The 17,353-nt window shown below is 43.7% G+C and overlaps 2 protein-coding genes across 5 annotated transcripts in view; one reads left to right on the top strand and one right to left on the bottom strand.

The window, feature by feature from the left end:
• Nucleotides 1-4,308: 4,308 nt before the first annotated feature.
• MBD4 (methyl-CpG binding domain 4, DNA glycosylase) lies at nucleotides 4,309-13,972 on the bottom strand. Its single transcript, XM_043442167.1, has 8 exons — nucleotides 13,666-13,972; nucleotides 11,911-12,141; nucleotides 10,700-11,493; nucleotides 7,940-8,014; nucleotides 7,728-7,862; nucleotides 6,590-6,739; nucleotides 6,009-6,112; nucleotides 4,309-4,785 (listed from the first exon to the last, which is right to left on the bottom strand). Exons 1-8 carry the CDS (start codon nucleotides 13,752-13,754, stop codon nucleotides 4,708-4,710), a joined length of 1,656 nt encoding a protein of 551 aa, XP_043298102.1. The 5' UTR covers nucleotides 13,755-13,972; the 3' UTR covers nucleotides 4,309-4,707.
• Nucleotides 13,973-14,085: 113 nt separating this feature from the next.
• Nucleotides 14,086-17,353, top strand: part of IFT122 (intraflagellar transport 122) — a 65,411-nt gene continuing 62,143 nt past the window's right edge. For 2 of the 4 annotated variants that reach the window (XM_043442166.1, XM_043442165.1), the window contains exon 1: nucleotides 14,086-14,235. In XM_043442166.1, coding sequence (XP_043298101.1) covers nucleotides 14,195-14,235 — 41 coding nt within the window. In that variant the 5' untranslated portion in view covers nucleotides 14,086-14,194. The remainder of the gene's footprint in view (nucleotides 14,236-17,353) is intronic. The other 2 variants (XM_043442163.1, XM_043442164.1) reach the window with 1 other exon arrangement.

A 17,353-nucleotide genomic window follows, 5' to 3' on the forward strand; every position in this document is an offset into this window, starting at 1 on the left:
AATAACCAAGTTTGCAAGAGACAGGAGACCTGCGGAGCTTGGACGCAACTGTTGCCAGGACTACGGACGCCCCGCGCTGATTGGCTGGGCGCCGCCACGTGGCGGGAGGCCCGCCGGGAGAGGACTCACCAGGCCTGGAGTCCGGGAGAGGCAGCCTGGCTCCCTGCAAGGGTCCTGGGAGGGGCCGGGAGTAAATGGTGCAGAGCCTCTGGCTCCGCAAACAAACAAACAAAAACCCCATTGGATTTCTTAGATTGGCCCGGTGGCCCCTCAATCTGGAGTAATAAATCCCTGGTTTCCCCCTAAACCGTAGGGACTTCAGCAGGTCTCCACCTGTGTAGAACACGCCCTCCCTCCTCCAGATAGACCCCTAGTGAATCCTGGACAATAGAGGCAGTGTTTTTGCTATGCTTGGTCCCCGAGATACACAGTGCTGTTGCAGGAAGGGGGACCCCTTCCAGGGTCCGAAATCTGGCTCTTGTCTAACACTCGGAAATGAATTGTCTGAGGAGACACCTGCTGACAAAGCAAGAGGTTTTATTGGGAAAGGGCGCCCTGGCGGAGAGCAGAAGGGTAAGGGAACCCGGGAGAACTGCTCTGTCATATGGCTGGCAGTCTCGGGTTTTATGGTGATGGGATTAGTTTCGGGGTTGTCTTTAGCCAATCATTCTGACTCAGAGTCCTTCCTGGTGGTGCACGCCTTGTTCAGCCGAGATGGATGCCAGAGAGAAGGATTCTGGGAGGCAGTCGGACAGGTGGTGTCTCCTTTTGACCTTTCCGGAACTCTTCTGGTTGGTGGAGGCTTATTAGTACACTTACCAGGACCTTACCAGGACCTCCTGCCTTAAAACAACTCATGCAAATGGTTACTATGGTGCCTGGCCAGGGTGGGTGGTTTCAATCAGTGTGCTTCCCCTAACAGTGCCATGCTTTGGAAATAATAGAACCTGAGAAACATTGGGTTGGCCAAAAGGTCGCTCAGATTTTTCCATAGGATCTGAGGGAGAAGCTCGAAGGAACTTTCTGGCCAACCCAAAATTGGACCTGTCCATTGGATAGGCAAAAGGTGGTCTTGTTCAAACAATGGAATATATATTAGTCATTAAAAAGGAAGTACTTACACATGCTTCTTTGACAGGCTGGCACTTGGGACCCTTGGCTGCAGTGCTTATACCAGGACAAATGTCTCCTTGAGCAACTAAAAATGTGAAGAAACTATACAAGGGACTAAAATGAACAGGTAAGGGGTTTCTTCCTGGGGAGATGAAAATATCCTGGAGTTAGTGATGACAGTTGCACATTGTGAATGTACTAAAAACCATTGAATTGTGCCCTTTAAAAATGGTTAAATTTTTTGGGGCAAATTTGTTTTAATAAAAAGTTAGAAAAAACCCAAACACTTGAGGGCTTACTGTGTATAAGATACCATCTTTACTGAAATGCATTATTTTTTTTTTTAAACTATTTTATTTGGCTGTGCTGGAACTTCACTGAGGCATGTGGAATCTAGTGACCTGACCAGGAATCGAACCTGGGCCCCCTGCAATGGGAGGGTGGAGTCTTAGCCACTGGACTGACAGGGAAGTCCCTAAAATGCATTAGTTTTGTGACCCTCTCAACAATCTGAGGTCTTCACTCGGACCATCCCTTTGGGCCACATTGATGCAGTGCTTCTATAAGCCAGACACCATGTAAACTATTTCGTATATTGACTTAATAATCATAACTGACCCATTCTCAAGAGATGAGGGAACAGGTACAGAGACCAGGTCATCTGCAGGAAAAGGGAAAAGGCAGGGCTTGCTATAGCCTGAGCTCCTGATGCGGAGCTTCCCTGCGAAGTCCACAGGCCCACAATCCTGATGGAGGTGCTGGGATGGGACTTGGGCCCCGCCACCCCTGAACCCAAAGTTTGGTGCCTGCCCTACCCTCCGACCTCAGCTGTGGCCAGGGTTGCAGGGGACCCTCTAGACTTTTCACCGCAGTGTTCGGCGCCTTGTCCCCACACCTTACCCCTTCTGTTCTTTTCATTATTGTTTATACCTTTCTCTCTCCTGTGAGGGTCCCCACAGAGCCTTTTCATCTTTATGTCCCTACCCAGCACAGACCTTCGCACTTAGTGACTGCTACTCTGGTGTCTGTTACGTAAAAATGTGATGGGAGGTTATGCAGTGGATGCTTGCCTTGCGGGTGTGTGTGTGGCCAGTTTTCCCGCTCTGTTCAAAATCCATCGTTCTCTAAAAAATGGAACTCGTTCACTGAAGTGCAAACAACCAGTGCTCTGGGGCACAGTGTTTCCTTGTTCTGTTCACACTCTACCCTACAACAAAAGCAGTTTTCCTAACAATTTATTTTTCCTTTATTCAATCAGCTTAATTTGCAAATTATGCCTTTGAAAGGTTGTTGCTGAACCGTGTAAGACGCTGGGATTCTTGGCCTCCACAGAAGAATTCAATCCGGGGCCAGTGACGAGGCTTGATCGCTCAGAGCTTTTGTGTAATAAAGGTTTATTAAAGAATAAAAGAGACAGAGAAAAGCTTCTGACATAGACATCGGAAGGGGGCAGAAAGAGTGCCCCCTTGCTAGTCTTTAGCCGGATGTTATATACCTACTAGCAGTCTGCTCATTAGAGAAAGGAAATGTCTCAAACTTAGAGAATGGCACCAGGCCCCTCACCCACAACATGTATTTTGAGATAACACTGGCACCAGGTGAGTCCTCTCCGGCCATAAAGCCATTGACATGAACCTTGAATAAAGGCAGATTTCCAAGCAAATATACAGTTTCATTAACATAGATTAGGAGAACAATGTATGAGTAAAACATACTGGTTTGTCAAGTCGGTTCTGAGCCTTTAGGTGGAACTGACTGGAAGACAGAGTCTAGGGTAAATACATGGTACATTAACATAGCTTAAGACAAATATTTCCATAAGAAAAATGCATTGGTTAGCTCAAGGTTTGGCCTTTAGGTGGAACTGACTTGAAGACAGAGTCTAGGGTAAATACACAGTACATTAACATAGCTTAAGACAATTATTTCCATAAGAAAAATGCATTGGTTAGCTCAAGGTTTGAGAAAAGTTAAGTTCGGGTGGAACCAGGTGTCATTATGGCAACACAGAATTTTAAGGGAAACCTTTTTAAATTTGGATAGAGAAGTGGAAAAAATCTTAACCCTTGTAGTTTGTTTCCTCCTGCCCCTTAAGAGAGAGAAAAAAACGTCTGACACTTGCAGCCTATTTCCCCTGGCCTCCCTGCCTGTTACCCTCTCACCTTAAAATGATTAATTGAGGCTTGATAACTTAAGATTCTCATTTGTAATGTGAGTTCCTTCTAAAGTAAATGTTTTAGTATTTGGGTTATACCATGATAATACCTGTATTAAAAATGGCATAACACTAAAAAGTTCCTGTCCTCCAGCTGGAAGATGAGGGATGGGTAAATGCTTGAGTTTTCACAGGGGGGATAACAGTGAACATATGAGTCAGAAACCAAGACTCTGAAACATAAACTGCAGGAAGGCATCCACACTCCGTTATCAAATGGATGCTGGGGGCAAACCTCCAATTCCTAAAAGTCAACAGAGTCCTTACGAATGCAAAATGACAGGGACTTCCCCGGTGGCGAAGCCTCTGTGCTCCCAATGAAGGGGGCCTGGGTTCGATTCCTGGTTGGGGAACTAGATACTGCAGCTAAGACCTGGTACAGTCAAAAAAAAAAAAAAAGAACAGAAGGAAAGGCTCTATAAAAAACACACACATTCATGATGACAAAATACTCTTATTTTCCCTTGGGGGTTAGTGTTTTTTTTTTGGATGTGTCTGGAGTCTTGGAAGCTTGAATACACTATGTTCTCCTACAAATGGACCTTGAGAGCTTGTTTGGAGGTTCTAGCAGGTGGGTGCAGGTACTCACATATCCTTGATCAAAGAACGGTCCTCCTCAACTGGGGAAGGTTGTCCTCTTCAGCGGAACGTGCAGCTCACCTAGCCAACCAGCCAGTCAAATCAACCCTGGCAGTCAATGGGGTGACAGATGACACGGCCAGATCATCCTCACAGAAGGTGTTTTTTAATAAAAGTATTTTTATTAATTGGGCTTCCCTAGTAGTGGCTCAGTGGTAAAGAATCCATCCACCGACACAGGAGATGCAGGTTCGCGCCCTGGGTCAGGAAGATGCCCTAGAGGAGGAAATGGCAACCCACTGCAGTATTCCTGCCTGGAGAATCCCCATGGACGGAGGAGCCTGGTGACTTACAATCGACAGGGTTGCACAGAGTTGGACACAACTTAGCGACTGAACAGCAATGGTATCATTTTCTACAGGAAGAGAGCAGAAAGTCTAATCTTCCCTCAAGCAAAGCTGATACAAATTTGCTTTATATTGTTGGTAACTAAGAAGAGTTTTTTTCCAACTTCAAATCACATTTCATTATTGGAAAGTCATATACATTTAAATTTTTAGGATTGTTGTCAAATAACAATTTATTTTTTCTTAAAAAAAAAAAAGCTCTTAAAACATGTTCCAGCACATTCCGTAGCAAAGATCTACCAGTGGTACACACATTAAGAAAACACGCAGCAGGTTGGTAGTAGCTGGGCTGATTAAAACCCATACGCCTGGAAAGGTGGTTGTGCTTACTGTAGCTCTGAAGAATCAAAGTGCAAAGCGATGTAAAACAAGTCTGAAAACTTCAGAGACTCTTTAAGATAGACTTAATTTCTCGTGATTTTCCCAAAGCCAGTCATGATATTTATTTAACTTATGGTCTTCAGGGTGTACCTGGAAGAAACACAACACAGAAGACAGATGCCTTATGTAAGTTTGTCAGAAATGCATTTATTAAATTGGCTTTTTAAAGATATAGTGGTGGTGGTGGGGGTGTGTTTTCTCCGGTGGCGCAGTGGATAAGAATCCACCTGCCAATGAAGGGGACATAGGTTTGATCCCTGGTCTGGGAAGATCCCACATGCAGAGCAACTAAACCCACACACCACAACTACTGAAGTCCATGCACCCTAGAGCCTGTGCTCTATAACAAGAGAAGTTGGTGTAACGAGAAGCCCATGTACCGCAATGAAGGCTAGCACCCATTCATCGCAACCAGAGAAAGACCACACAAGGCAGTGAAGACCCAGTGCAGCCAAAAATAAGTAAGTAAAATAAAAAATTGTTAAAAAAAAAAAAAGATACGGTGGGGGAACACCATATGATGATATACCTGAAAAATTATAATAATCTGTACCCTAACAGGATTCACAAATGTTTAGAATTCTATCTTACATCAAAGGAATCATTCACAGTTTACAAGATACTTTCCAGTTTGGAAATGATCTTCCCCAGGACTCAGTGTGTGAGGTGGTGATAACGTGAGTCAAACATTAATAGGCTATTTTTCCAGAAGGAGGTTGTAGACCCTGAGAGTTTTAAACGACCTGCTCAGGTCACAACAAAGGGTAAAGCAGGGCTGGGCTTGGCCAGACCGAGCAGCTAAACGCTTCAGGACAAGTCACAGACCAAGGGGGCAGTGTGCCAGGCTCTGAGGCAGTGCCTACTGGCGGCCAGGATGCCTCCCGGATGCCTGCAGGCTGGGCATGCTCAACAGAACAGGTAGCTGACGAAGGACCCATCGTCCATACAAACTGAGACCACCTAATCCAAACCTGCCTGCTGTCCTTCAGGGGTGGGCTTGTGACGGCGAGTACGACTGTGACATGAGGAAAACAACATCGGGCCTGGAGACGGTATGTGAATGGGGACGACAGGAACAGGCCCAGAAGAGGCATACCAATGCGGGTCACTCAGAGGCCAGGGAGTCTTCATGAACTTGGGAAAACCTCTAGACCCTCTCCTGCTGTCAATAAACCCCAAGCCACCACTACCCCTCCAGCTTGGAGTGAAATTGGTTGTGACCGTAATAGTGAGTTATGTCCAAGAAATAGTTTGAACCACCATGGTGGACTTATTTTGCCCCAGAGACAAAATGTGCTGGAGCTGGGCCTTACCTGCTTCCATTCATTGACGCAAAAAATTCGGTAGGAGTCATTGCCGTATTTGCCAATCCCGTGAAGCTCGATCGGGTACCTCCACTGCTTTGTCAGATATTCATCTGAGAACACAACACCCCACACATCAGGTTAGCTTCTAGAAAAATCCTTTCCCTAAAAAGGAGAAAGGGACGGGAAAGCATGTCTCCTAATAGCCTCAGTGGTGACTGCTTCCTTCTGAATTCCTGCAGTGCCAAGTCCTGTCGGCTCTGCTGTCTGCCATGAACTCATCTCTATTGTTTTGAGCTGGGCTAACTGGACAGAGGGAACATCCCGAGGTCAGCTGGGCTTTCTGCTTCCCTGCCTTCTTCCTCTAATCTTGCTCACACGGCCTGACCCAGCGCTGGGCAAAGATCTACCTCCTGGGTCAGTGGGAGACCGTGGTTTGGGGCAGGCGAACAATTTTCAAATGCCTTCAGAGCTTGGGCAGAAAGATCTCTATTAATGTCACAACTGAAGACATTAAAATTTAAGGTACGGCCCTCTCTTAAATAGGCACATTTTTATGTTTTCTCCTTTGGGTGTATGGGTAAAGTTACCAGAGAACTTGATAATGGTTTTCGCTCGATGATCGTAGAGACCAAGAGGTTTAAGAAGTTCTGAAACATCTCTCCAGTCTGCGGTCCTTGCTGCCTCAGCGGAAGGGTACTTCTCCAGAAACTGCCAGAGCACAGGGATGGCCATTTTGCCTGGGAAGTAAAAATAAGGATGTGATTACATGCCTCTGGATGGGTTGATTTTAGGTGCAGATACTTCCTTATCTACAAATCTCACATCAAAGTGAAGTGAAAAGTGTCTCTTGCGTCTCCATTGAGCCACCTGGGAAACCAATGTCTTCTAATCAGTGGTTTAACAAGAAAGAAAGAATGAAAACAAAAAACACTCTCTTTATGAAACGTGCCCGGGTGCCTCAGATGGTAAAGAATCTGCCTGCAAGGTGGGAGACCTGGGTTCAACCCCCGGGTCGGGAAGATCCCCTGGAGAAGCGAATGACAACCCACTCCAGTATTCTTGCCTGGAGAATCCCATGGGCAGAGGAGCCTGGCGGGCTACTGTTTATGGAGTCGCAAAGAGTCGGACACGACTGAGCAATCAAGCATGAAGGAGAAGACATTACCTAAATAAACAGCAACCACTTTCAGGGTCCATACCTAACATCATTAACCTATTTGGTTAGTTGTCCAGATTATGCTGAAACCTGGCCTTGCACGATGTCAGTGTTTAAATAATCAGATCATCAGAGAACTAGTGTAAAAGCACATCTAACACAAACACGCCACTGACATTAAAGAAAGCATCCAATGAAAAAGAAGTGCATTTATACATGACAGAGAGATGAGGAATCTTAAGTAACTGATTTTCACTGATGACCAAAAATAATTTGGAAGCAGAAAATAAATGACAATTTGCTCCTTAATGCAAAAAAAAGGCTGGTAATAGAGACACAGACATAGTACTGGAAAGCAATTATCTTTCAATTAAAAGTAAATTTAATTATTAAAAAAACAAAAAAAGCTGCTGGAGGTTATCTAGTCTAACTTTCTCACAGGTGAAAAATTTGAGGATTAAAAGGAGGCCTCACCTGAGGTAAAAATCAAACCTGAGGCCAGGCCGCCTAACCAATTCTCCTCAACACACAGTCTCTACTAAAGACAAAGATGAAAAGAATCCACAAACCTGTGGTTCGATTGAGAAATATAGTTGCAATGAGGAGCTTCCATGGATCATGAAAAAGAGTTTCCTGGATGAGATTAAAAGGTGACCGCGGAGGTGTCCACTTCTTAAAGGCCTTGCGTCGTGGGGGGCTAAGAGCTAAACAAACACACTGTATCAGAGCTGAGCACCTGAAACAGATTTAAAGTCTGGCTTTCTGATGGGAAAAGGGATACCTTCTTTGTTGTATTTGCTGGAAAAATACAGGCTTGTTTTCCTTTTTTCTATTTGTGTCCGTTGGATGGTGTCTTCTGAAAAGGAAGAGTGAACATTGTTTACAGAATCTATGGTTCAGTCTACAGAAATATTCAGGACTGCAAATAACAATACACTACTACTAAAAAGCATTTAGAATGTCCCAGGCGCTATTTAAGAACTTCACAAAAATTAACCAATTTGATCCTACTAATGACCTAGGAGCTAGGCAGGTACTATTTTATCTCCACTTTGAAGATAGGGAAATTGAGGAACAGAGAAGCTAGGTAACTTGCCCAAAGTCACACAGCTAGTAAGTATCAGAGCTGAAATTCTTTTTTTTTTTTTATTAGCTATACTTCTTTGTTCTATTTAATTAGTGGTTAGAACTGAAATTCTAATCCAGGCAACCTGGCTCCTGAGTCCATGCGTTTAACCACTCTGTTATACTAGTTCTCTTTGATTTATGTTCAGAGTTCACTATTTTCAGAAACTGGAAATAATATAGAATATTTTAAATTATGATACTTGTACAATGTGGTCATTAAAATATTTTAAGACTAGATCATGAGTTTTTTCCCATGTCATTAACTTTTACGTGAAAAAAGCAATACTCAACACATGATTCCAATTTAGAAAAAAAGAAAAAATGATACCAAATAGAAGGAAATAAACCAAAATGATATAACGGTTGTTGTTAACTTTTCTTGTAATTTTCTGTATTTTTCAAATATTCTGCAGTGAATACTTTTATCAGGAAAACAACAAAAAAGGATACACATAAAACAGAACCTGCAGAAAAGTCCAAAGATTTGGACCTTACGGTACCGGAGGCCACTATCCATTGGGATGTTCAATTTAACAAAGACTCTTTAACCACCATTATTAGGCTTCTCAAGTTTCTAAAATCATCTCATTTAATAATCCCTAGAGCCATACCCTCTAAATTTGCATGTCAGTTAATAATACCTTGTGTTTGTCTAGCGTGAAGCCATCTTTTTCACTTCCCATTTTACTTTACAACATTCATGATGTGAAAAACAGGACTAGTAAGGGTTACTGCTTGTATTTTACAGGTGAAGACTCTTAAGGCTTAGAAATTAAGCAACTATCTGAACAACAGCGAGATTGACTATAGATTGGGATGTGTATCCATGTCTCCAGGTAATCAGTCTGGGGTTTTTTGCTATTCTAGCTTGAATAGGCAACTGCTGCTGCTGCTAAGTCACTTCAGTCGTGTCCGACTCTGTGCGACCCCATCCCTGGGATTCTCCAGGCAAGAACACTGGAGTGGGTTGCCATTTCCTTCTCCAATGCATAAAAGTGAAAAGTGAAAGCGAAGTCACTCAGTCATGTCTGACTCTTCGCAACCCCATGGACTGCAGCCTACCAGGCTCCTCCGTCCATGGGATCTTCCAGGCAAGAGTACTGGAGTGGGGTGCCATTGCCTTCTCCGCTGAATAGGCAAAGCCCAGTGGAAAGTAAAAAGAGAACAACGGAAACTGCTCTTACTACCTACTTGCTAATTTCTTCTGCGGATTCCTATAAGTATATGCTGTCTAAGCCTTCTTATTAATAGGAGACTAAGTTCAGTTCACTTGGCAGTTTATAACTAAGACAATGGGAAAGTCTTTACTACTCCGTCAGACACTTAGTATTACCTACAGTAAACGTATCATTTCATGTTAAGAATAGACTTTATGCATGCGATGAATAGAATACTTGCATTTTAGTCACTAAAGGATGTTTTCAATATTTTATTTGCTCATTGTACTAACAATAAACCTACATAAACTTCAAGACTTTAGGATGCTCAAGGTCTTTAATGGGCAGATTTGAAGAATTTTTATGCAGTTCCTAGGTGTATGTGGTCATCTTCTATTTAAGGCAGAGAAACTCCAGGCAGAGCAAAGACATAATAAAACCATGAGGAGGACTAAGAGAAGGAACCAAGTCTAACCACCTGCTCTACGGGTCTGTCCCACGCTGTCTCCCCATAGGACTTTAAGTAAAATTACTATTCTTCTTTAAAGGAGTTATTCATTATATCATAATGGCATAATGAATAACTAAGAGAGGGCTGCTCAAAGGTCTCCTTTTCATCTCCTATTCACTGAAGTATCATTAAGGCAAAACTGCTAAGCTCTGAACTCTGTATCAAGAGCATATTACAAATAATAGATGAACTATGTGATTAGTTTTGAATTATTTAGAGCTCTAAAGCATTTTAGAATAGCATTACAACAGAAAATAAAAATGATTGTGATACATGCAAAATTATGATACATGCAAAATTAAACTGGAAGTCACATATCAGTAATGAGTAACAAGAGAAGATAGTGGCTAATCTCAAACAGTTTATGTCTAAAAGGAGTCTTCCTCAGACCTCACAAGGGAAGCCTTTTCTTCCCCTCCAACGTTCTAAGATTACTGGCTGGACAAAAGGGAAGAAGGGAGAGAACTGTTGACGAGAGTCCCAGGTGTTGTACTAGGGAGCCACGGTAGCAACTGTCTGTGGCACAACTGTCCTCTGCTGGGGTCATCAAGGTGGCAGCCCGCCACTCCTTCTCTGCCATGCCAAAGGGCTTAAACACCAGTCAGACAAAGCACTAGGACCAACTGGTGGGGTGTATCTGATAACACGGCTCAAGAACTTCATTCTATTCCCACATCCTAACTGGCTACAGGCAGGAAGTGCAAACTCCTCCGCGCATTTAACAGCACTTTAGCGCACTGAATACCTTGGGATACTTTCGCAGACGTAGGGCTTTTCTCTGTTTGTGAGCTGTCCTCTGTTTCAGAGCCACCTTCCGAAACGTCCATATGCAAATGCTCCTTCCTCTCTCCAGCTTCTACTCTGGTTCTTATTTCCTCAGATTCTAAAACGGTGTCCTCACACTTATTGTTGGGTTCTGCTTCTTTGGCCGAACATAATTTGCTTACGATGCCAGAAGAGATCTGTTCAACATTTGGTTCCAAACACGACGATTTTTTTTTACCAAGCCTCTCCTCTTCAGTGGTCACACTGAGGGCCTGGTCGCTGGCTCTGGCATCAGAGATGCAAGTACCCTCAGGGTGACTTTCCCGCGCAGCAGGTTCACTCTGAGACTCCCCGTTACTTTGGACAGGATCTGGAAGACTCTCACAGCACCTTGTTTTCTTAGTTTGAATCTCTTTCAAAACAGTCACCTTTCTTTTGGACTTTCTAACCTTTCTGGAGGCAATATCATGAACACCCTCATCCTCTTTCAAGTTAGGTAGTTCTCCACTATCCTGCAATTCCAAACTAGCACTTGGCAGGGGAGATGCATCTTTTTTCCACCTGCTTCGTGTCCTGAGGTTCCGGTTTGAACCGTTACTTTGGTTTTGCAGTTGGGATGTCAGAGCTGCTGTGTTTCGGTCTTTACATCCTGATTTGATGCTCCTTTCAGGACGTACACTAAAATCAAAGTCTTCTGGCTTAAGAGTAGTCTCTCCACTTTGGTGAAGATAATTAACAAGTGAACTTTTGGATCTGAACTTCTGTCCCTGTGGGCTAGAAAATGATATTAAAGAACACTTACTGCTAGTAAATAAAAGTGATTTTTAAAAAGAACTGGGTCACGTTTCAGATTTTTTTTTAGTAATCTCCAAATTTTGCCATGGACATTTGCTATTTAAAATAAAAAACTGCTAAAATGGTGCTTTTAAATAGCTTCCTCTTTGATAATAAAATACAATTTTACAAATATAATTCAAGCGCAGTCTTACCAGTAACCATTCAAGGTAGGAGAAAAGGTTAAGTATTTGTCCCCAGCTCACTGGCTATAACTAACCAGTGACAATGAAGGAACAAAATCCATGATGGTTTTATGCTAAAGACAGAAAAAAGTCAAAATTTCTGCTATGCTTCCCTACCATCCGTCTAGACAAAATTATTGGCTGCACTGTCTTTACGACCTTGCATGCTCACCTGATGAAATATATGTCGTATTTGCCTGCTGTTTTCCCAGATAACCTTTGCTTCACAACTCTTTCCCATCCGCACGATACAGACTTTCGGCACTCTGTCACTGCATTCCCACCAGATTGAGCAGAAGCAATAGGCTCTTGTAGCGGGGGATTACAATCACTGCTGCTTTTCATCCCCATTTGTTTTTCATCCTCTCCCACTCTCCCTGACCCCAGAGCAACATCTTCCTCCCTGAAAAAAAAAACAAAAAACAAAGGGCAAGTGATTAGCTCATTTAAAATTAATTTGATTCTGCTTATTCAGTTTCAGTCAGTGACAGAAAAGGAACTACATGGACTATGGGAGAGGTTAGAGTCAGTATGGATCAGTCACGCTATGAGAGTATCTTCCTATTTCTCAACACCTTCCTGTCCTCCAATATGGATTAAAAAGGGTTGGAAATCACTGCACAATGAAAAACTCAAGCACTTTGCTAGAAAAAAAATTTTTTTTGTTAATCATTGAATAGCGCCATTATAGAGGTTTCTGGTGACACTTGGCATAAATTGAAACATATGAACCAAGAGCCAAGTTTTTAACCTGGGGATACACAGAAAGGCTTAAAAGAGTTAGTGAGACAGCCTCTTTCACCCTCCCCCCCAAATAAGTGAGGTAAAATTTTTAATATATGTGCGTTTTGGGGGTGGTGGGAAAGTATCTATTACTTTCATCAGAAGTTGTAGCCCTCAAAAAGGTAAAGAACTTCTGATATAGAATTTTCAAATTCTCATTCATTCTTGATCTGATAACCTTGTTAAGGTAGGTAGGATAAGGATTACTCTCATTTTATTGATAAAACTGAGTGACAGGAAGATTGTTACTTGCAGAAAAGATTCCAGAACCCACGTCTACTTAAATCTTGGTCTAATACTTCTGTTCCTGTACTACTGTCGAAAAACTTCAGTAGAGGGTATCCTAATCATTCAATCATACATTTTCAAAGTTGGATGAGTGTCTAGAGATGTCTGTCTAACCGACTTCTTTTCTACAAACAGGGAAACTAAGCATGAATCAGTGATTAACTAGGATTAGAATAAAGGTGTTCCGATGCAATTTGGGGTTAATTTGTGGAATATGGGTGGATCTTGAGAAATTTCACCGTTCAGTTTTGGTGAAAAGGAAACTGAATCCTGGTGGAAACAGCACAAACTTTAAAATCAACAGAATGGATTTAAATACCAGCTTTTCCATTTACTACCTGTGTGATCCAAGAGCAAGTTACTTAACCTCTCAAAGTCTGTTTATCTACCTGTAAAAAGGAGGTGATACCTCTTTTAAGGTAGTTCTGAAGATTATATTTGGGGCGGGGGTTAGGTAAGTCATCTTAGCCTCACCCCGCACATACACAAGTACTCAAACAATGACTGCAGCTTCCTGTGTTACTTTCTCACAGTATCCATTTCTGGGGCGCTGCTGGCTGCTTAACACATCTCCTCCAAGGTCTTCCTCGGATCCTCAAGATGACTGATGATGACTGATGACTGATGATCCTCCTGTCAGATGACTGACTGACTCCCAGGCAGTCATCTCCTTGCACCAGAAAACCGCCCAGCTCCCTCGTCCAGCCTCTGCTTGCAGGAATTAACTCTGCCGGCCTCCAAGGCTCCACACCCCCTAGCTGAGAAAGGCCCAGCCACCTTCTACTCCCCCCTCCCCCCGCCCCATTCTCATTTTACAGGTGGTGAAGCAGAGGCCCGAAAGGGGACAATGACTTGCCGGAGGTCACACAGCCGGTCTGGGACTAGGCGCTCACAGTCGACGACCGAGGGGGCAGTTCCGCAGTCCCCCAGGCTCGGACTCTCCATCCCAGACGTGCCCCTCAAGCGGGCTCCGGCGGCAGCAACAGGCCAAGAGGGTGCGTCGCTCTGGGAGTGCAGCGGAGTAAGAAGTGAAAACCTCTTCAGTTCGGAGCACTAGGCTGGAATCAACAGATGAGCGCAGTGAAAGCCTGTCTGATTCCTCTGCAGCTTTCCGGCCGCCCCCTCGACCGCAGCCACCATTTCTGCGGCTCAGCCAATCAAGTCCTTCGTCGAGGAAGACGCACCGTTCCGACCAATCGCGGACGCCTCTAGGTTCCCGTTCCAGCGTTCCAGCTCTTTTAGACATGCGCACTCGAAACCCCGTCGCGCGCGCAGCTCACTGCGCATGTGCGTTGCCGCGGTAACGCAGGTAGACAAAGTGGCTGGCCGAGTGAGGCCTGTTGCTGAGGTGGGGAGGAGGGGCCCGAGGCTTCAGGGAAGCCGCGATGAGGGCCGTGTTGACGTGGAGAGATAAAGTCGAGCAGTGGTGAGGAGCGGGACATTCCGGGAGGAGCGGGAGGCCGAGGGCCAGAGGGATGGCGGGCGCCTTGGCGTGAATCCCGGTGGTTGCCAAGGGCAACGGGCCTGAGGCCCGGGCTGAGGACACTGAGCCCCGGGTCTGGACGACTCCAAGGTAGCCCTCCCACCATTTTGCAGATGGAGAAGCTGAGGCCTGGAGTGGGAGCGAGGGGATGTATCACGTATGAGGTAGCGGCCTTTAGAGGCGGCTTCACAAGTCCTCACAATCGGATCTTGTCGTTGTCTTACTCAAAAATCCATCCAGGGCTCCTCGGTGTTTTTCCAACTTGACAACTTTTTGCCACATCCACGTGTTGCCTATACTCTTGTTTGTTTTCTCTCAAAATTGTCTGACTTATTTTTCTTTAAATATGGTTTTACATTCTACAGGGAAGCGTTATTACTCAGTATATGAAAACCAGTAGCAATTGCTTTAAATGTAAAATGACTAGGACTTAAGGCAGGGAGAAACAAAAGGGGGTTAACAAATTGTACTTAGATACTGTTGCTAGAGAACCTTTGAGCCTCAGGGGTACTGTCTTTAAAGCCGGAGATTTAGCAAGTGTGGGCAGAGAGGTGCTTGAGATGAATAGCCTCAAACCAAGACTTTGTCCTGTGTCTTGTTAGAAGGTTTGAAACAGTCTCTAAAGAGAATGACTTTCTCACTTTATGATTCATCATTGTTTAATGTCTTGTTCCATTTTTATCACCTAAATTCGTCATTTTATCACCTAAACCATCATTGAGCGGTTCTGTGAAGACCTACAAGACCTTCTACAACTAACACCCAAAAAAGATATCATTTTCATTACAGGGGACTGGAATGCAAAAGTAGGAAGTCAAGCGATACCTGGAGTAACAGGCAAATTTGCTCTTGGAGTACAAAATGAAGCAGGTCAAAGGATAACAGAGTTTTGTCAAGAGAATGTACTGGTCATAACAAACACCCTCTTCCAACAACACAAGAGAAGACTCTACACATGAACATCACCAGATGGTCAACACCGAAATCAGATTGATTATATTCTTTGCAACCAAGGATGTAGAAGCTCTGTACAGTCAGCAAAAACAAGACTGGGAGCTGACTGTGGCTCAGATCATGAACTCCTTATTGCCAAATTCAAACTGAAATTGAAGAAAGTAGGGAAAAACCACTAGACCATTCAGGTATGACCTAAATCAAATCCCTTACTGTTATACAGTAGAGGCGACAAAGAGATTCAAGGGTTTAGATCTGATAGAGTGCCTGAAGAACTATGGATGGAGGTTCATGACGTTGTACAGGAGGCAGTGATCAAGACCATCCCCAAGAAAAAGAAATGCCAAAAGGCAGAATGGTTGTCTGAGGAGGGCTTACAAATAGCTGAGAAAAGAGAAGCTAAAGGCAAAGGAGAAGAGGAAAGATATACCCATCTGAATGCAGAGGTTCAAAGAATAGCACCGAGAGATAAGAAAGCCTTCCTCAGTGATTAATGCAAAGAAATAGAGGAAAACAATAGAATGGAAAAGACTAGCGATCTCTTCAAGAAAACCAGAGATACCAAGGGTACATTTCATGCAAAGATGGGCACAATTAAGGACAGAAATGGTATGGACCTAACAGAAGCAGAAGATATTAGGAAGAGGTGGCAAGAATACACAGAAGAACTGTACAAAAAAGATCTTCATGACCCAGATAACCACGATGGTGTGTTCACTCACCTAGAGCCAGACATCCTGGGATGTGAAGTCAAGTGGGCCTTACGAAGCATCAGAATGAACAAAGCTAGTGGAGGTGATGGAATTCCAGTTGAGGTATTTCAAGTCCTAAAAGGTGATGCTGTGAAAGTGCTGTATTCCATATGCCAGCAAATTTGGAAAACTCAGCAGTGACCACAGGACTGGAAAAGGTCAGTTTTCGTTCCAATCCCAAAGAAAGGCAATGCCAAAGAATGTTCAAACTACTGCACAATTGTACTCATCTCACACGCTAGCAAAGTAATGCTCAAAATTCTCCAAGCCAGTCTTCAACAGTACGTGAACCATGAACTTCCAGATGTTCAAGCTGGATTAGGAAAGGCAGAGGAACCAGAGATCAAATTGCCAACATCCGTTGGATTATCAAAAAAGCATGAGAGTTCCAGAAAAACATCTATTTCTGCTTTATTGACTATGCCAAGGCCTTTGACTGTGTGGATCACAACAAAACGTGGAAAATTCTTCAAGAGATGGGAATAGCAGACCACCTTACCTGCCTCCTGAAAATCTGTATGTAGGTCAAGAAGCAACGGTTAGAACTGGACGTGGAACAACAGACTGGTTCCAAATTGGGAAAGGAGTACCTCAAGGCTGTATATTGTCACCCTGCTTAATTTATATGCAGAGTACATCAGGCAAAATGCCAGGCTGGATGAAACACGATCTGGAATCAAGATTGCTGGGAGAAGTATCAATAACCTCAGATATGCAGATGACACCACCCTTATGGCAGAAAGTGAAGAAGAACTAAAGAGCCTCTTGATGAAAGTGAAAGAGGAGAGTGAAAAAGCTGGCTTAAAACTCAACGTTCAGAAAACTAACATCATGGCATCCAGTCCGAGCACTTCATGGAGAATAAATGGGGAAACAGTGTAAACGGTGAGAGATTTTATTTTTTGGGCTCCAAAATCACTGTAGTCAGTGTAGCCATGAAATTAAAAGATACTTGCTCCTTGGAAGAAAAGCTATGACCAACCTAGACAGCATATTAAAAAGCAGAGACACTACTTTGCCAACAAAAGTCCGTCTAGTCAAATCTATGGTTTTTCCACTAGTCACATATGGATGTGAGAATTGGACTATAAAGAAAACTGAGCGCCAAAGAATTGATGCTTCTGAACCGTGGTGTTGGAGAAGACTCTTGAGCGTCCCTTGGACTCCAAGGAGATCCAATCAGTCCATCCTAAAGGAAATCAGTCCTGAATATTCATTGGAAGAACTGATGCTGAAGCTGAAACTCCAATACTTTGGCTACCTGATGCGAAGAACTGAATCACTGGTAAAGACCCTGATGCTGGGAGGGATTGGGGGCAGGAGGAGAGGGGGATGACAGAGGATGAGATGGTTTG

This window comes from Cervus canadensis, chromosome 22 (genome assembly GCF_019320065.1).
Source record: "Cervus canadensis isolate Bull #8, Minnesota chromosome 22, ASM1932006v1, whole genome shotgun sequence".
In the NCBI taxonomy this organism is placed as follows: Eukaryota; Metazoa; Chordata; class Mammalia; order Artiodactyla; family Cervidae; genus Cervus; species Cervus canadensis.

Coding starts and splice junctions, on each gene's coding strand:
- MBD4 (XM_043442167.1), bottom strand. CDS start 13,754: ATGGAGAGTCCGAGCCTGGGGGACTGCGGAACTGCCCCCTCGGTCGTC. Junction 11,494..11,910: donor TACGACATATATTTCATCAG/GTGAGCATGCAA, acceptor ATCATTTTCTAG/CCCACAGGGACAGAAGTTCA. Junction 8,015..10,699: donor GTCTGCGAAAGTATCCCAAG/GTATTCAGTGCG, acceptor CTTCCTTTTCAG/AAGACACCATCCAACGGACA.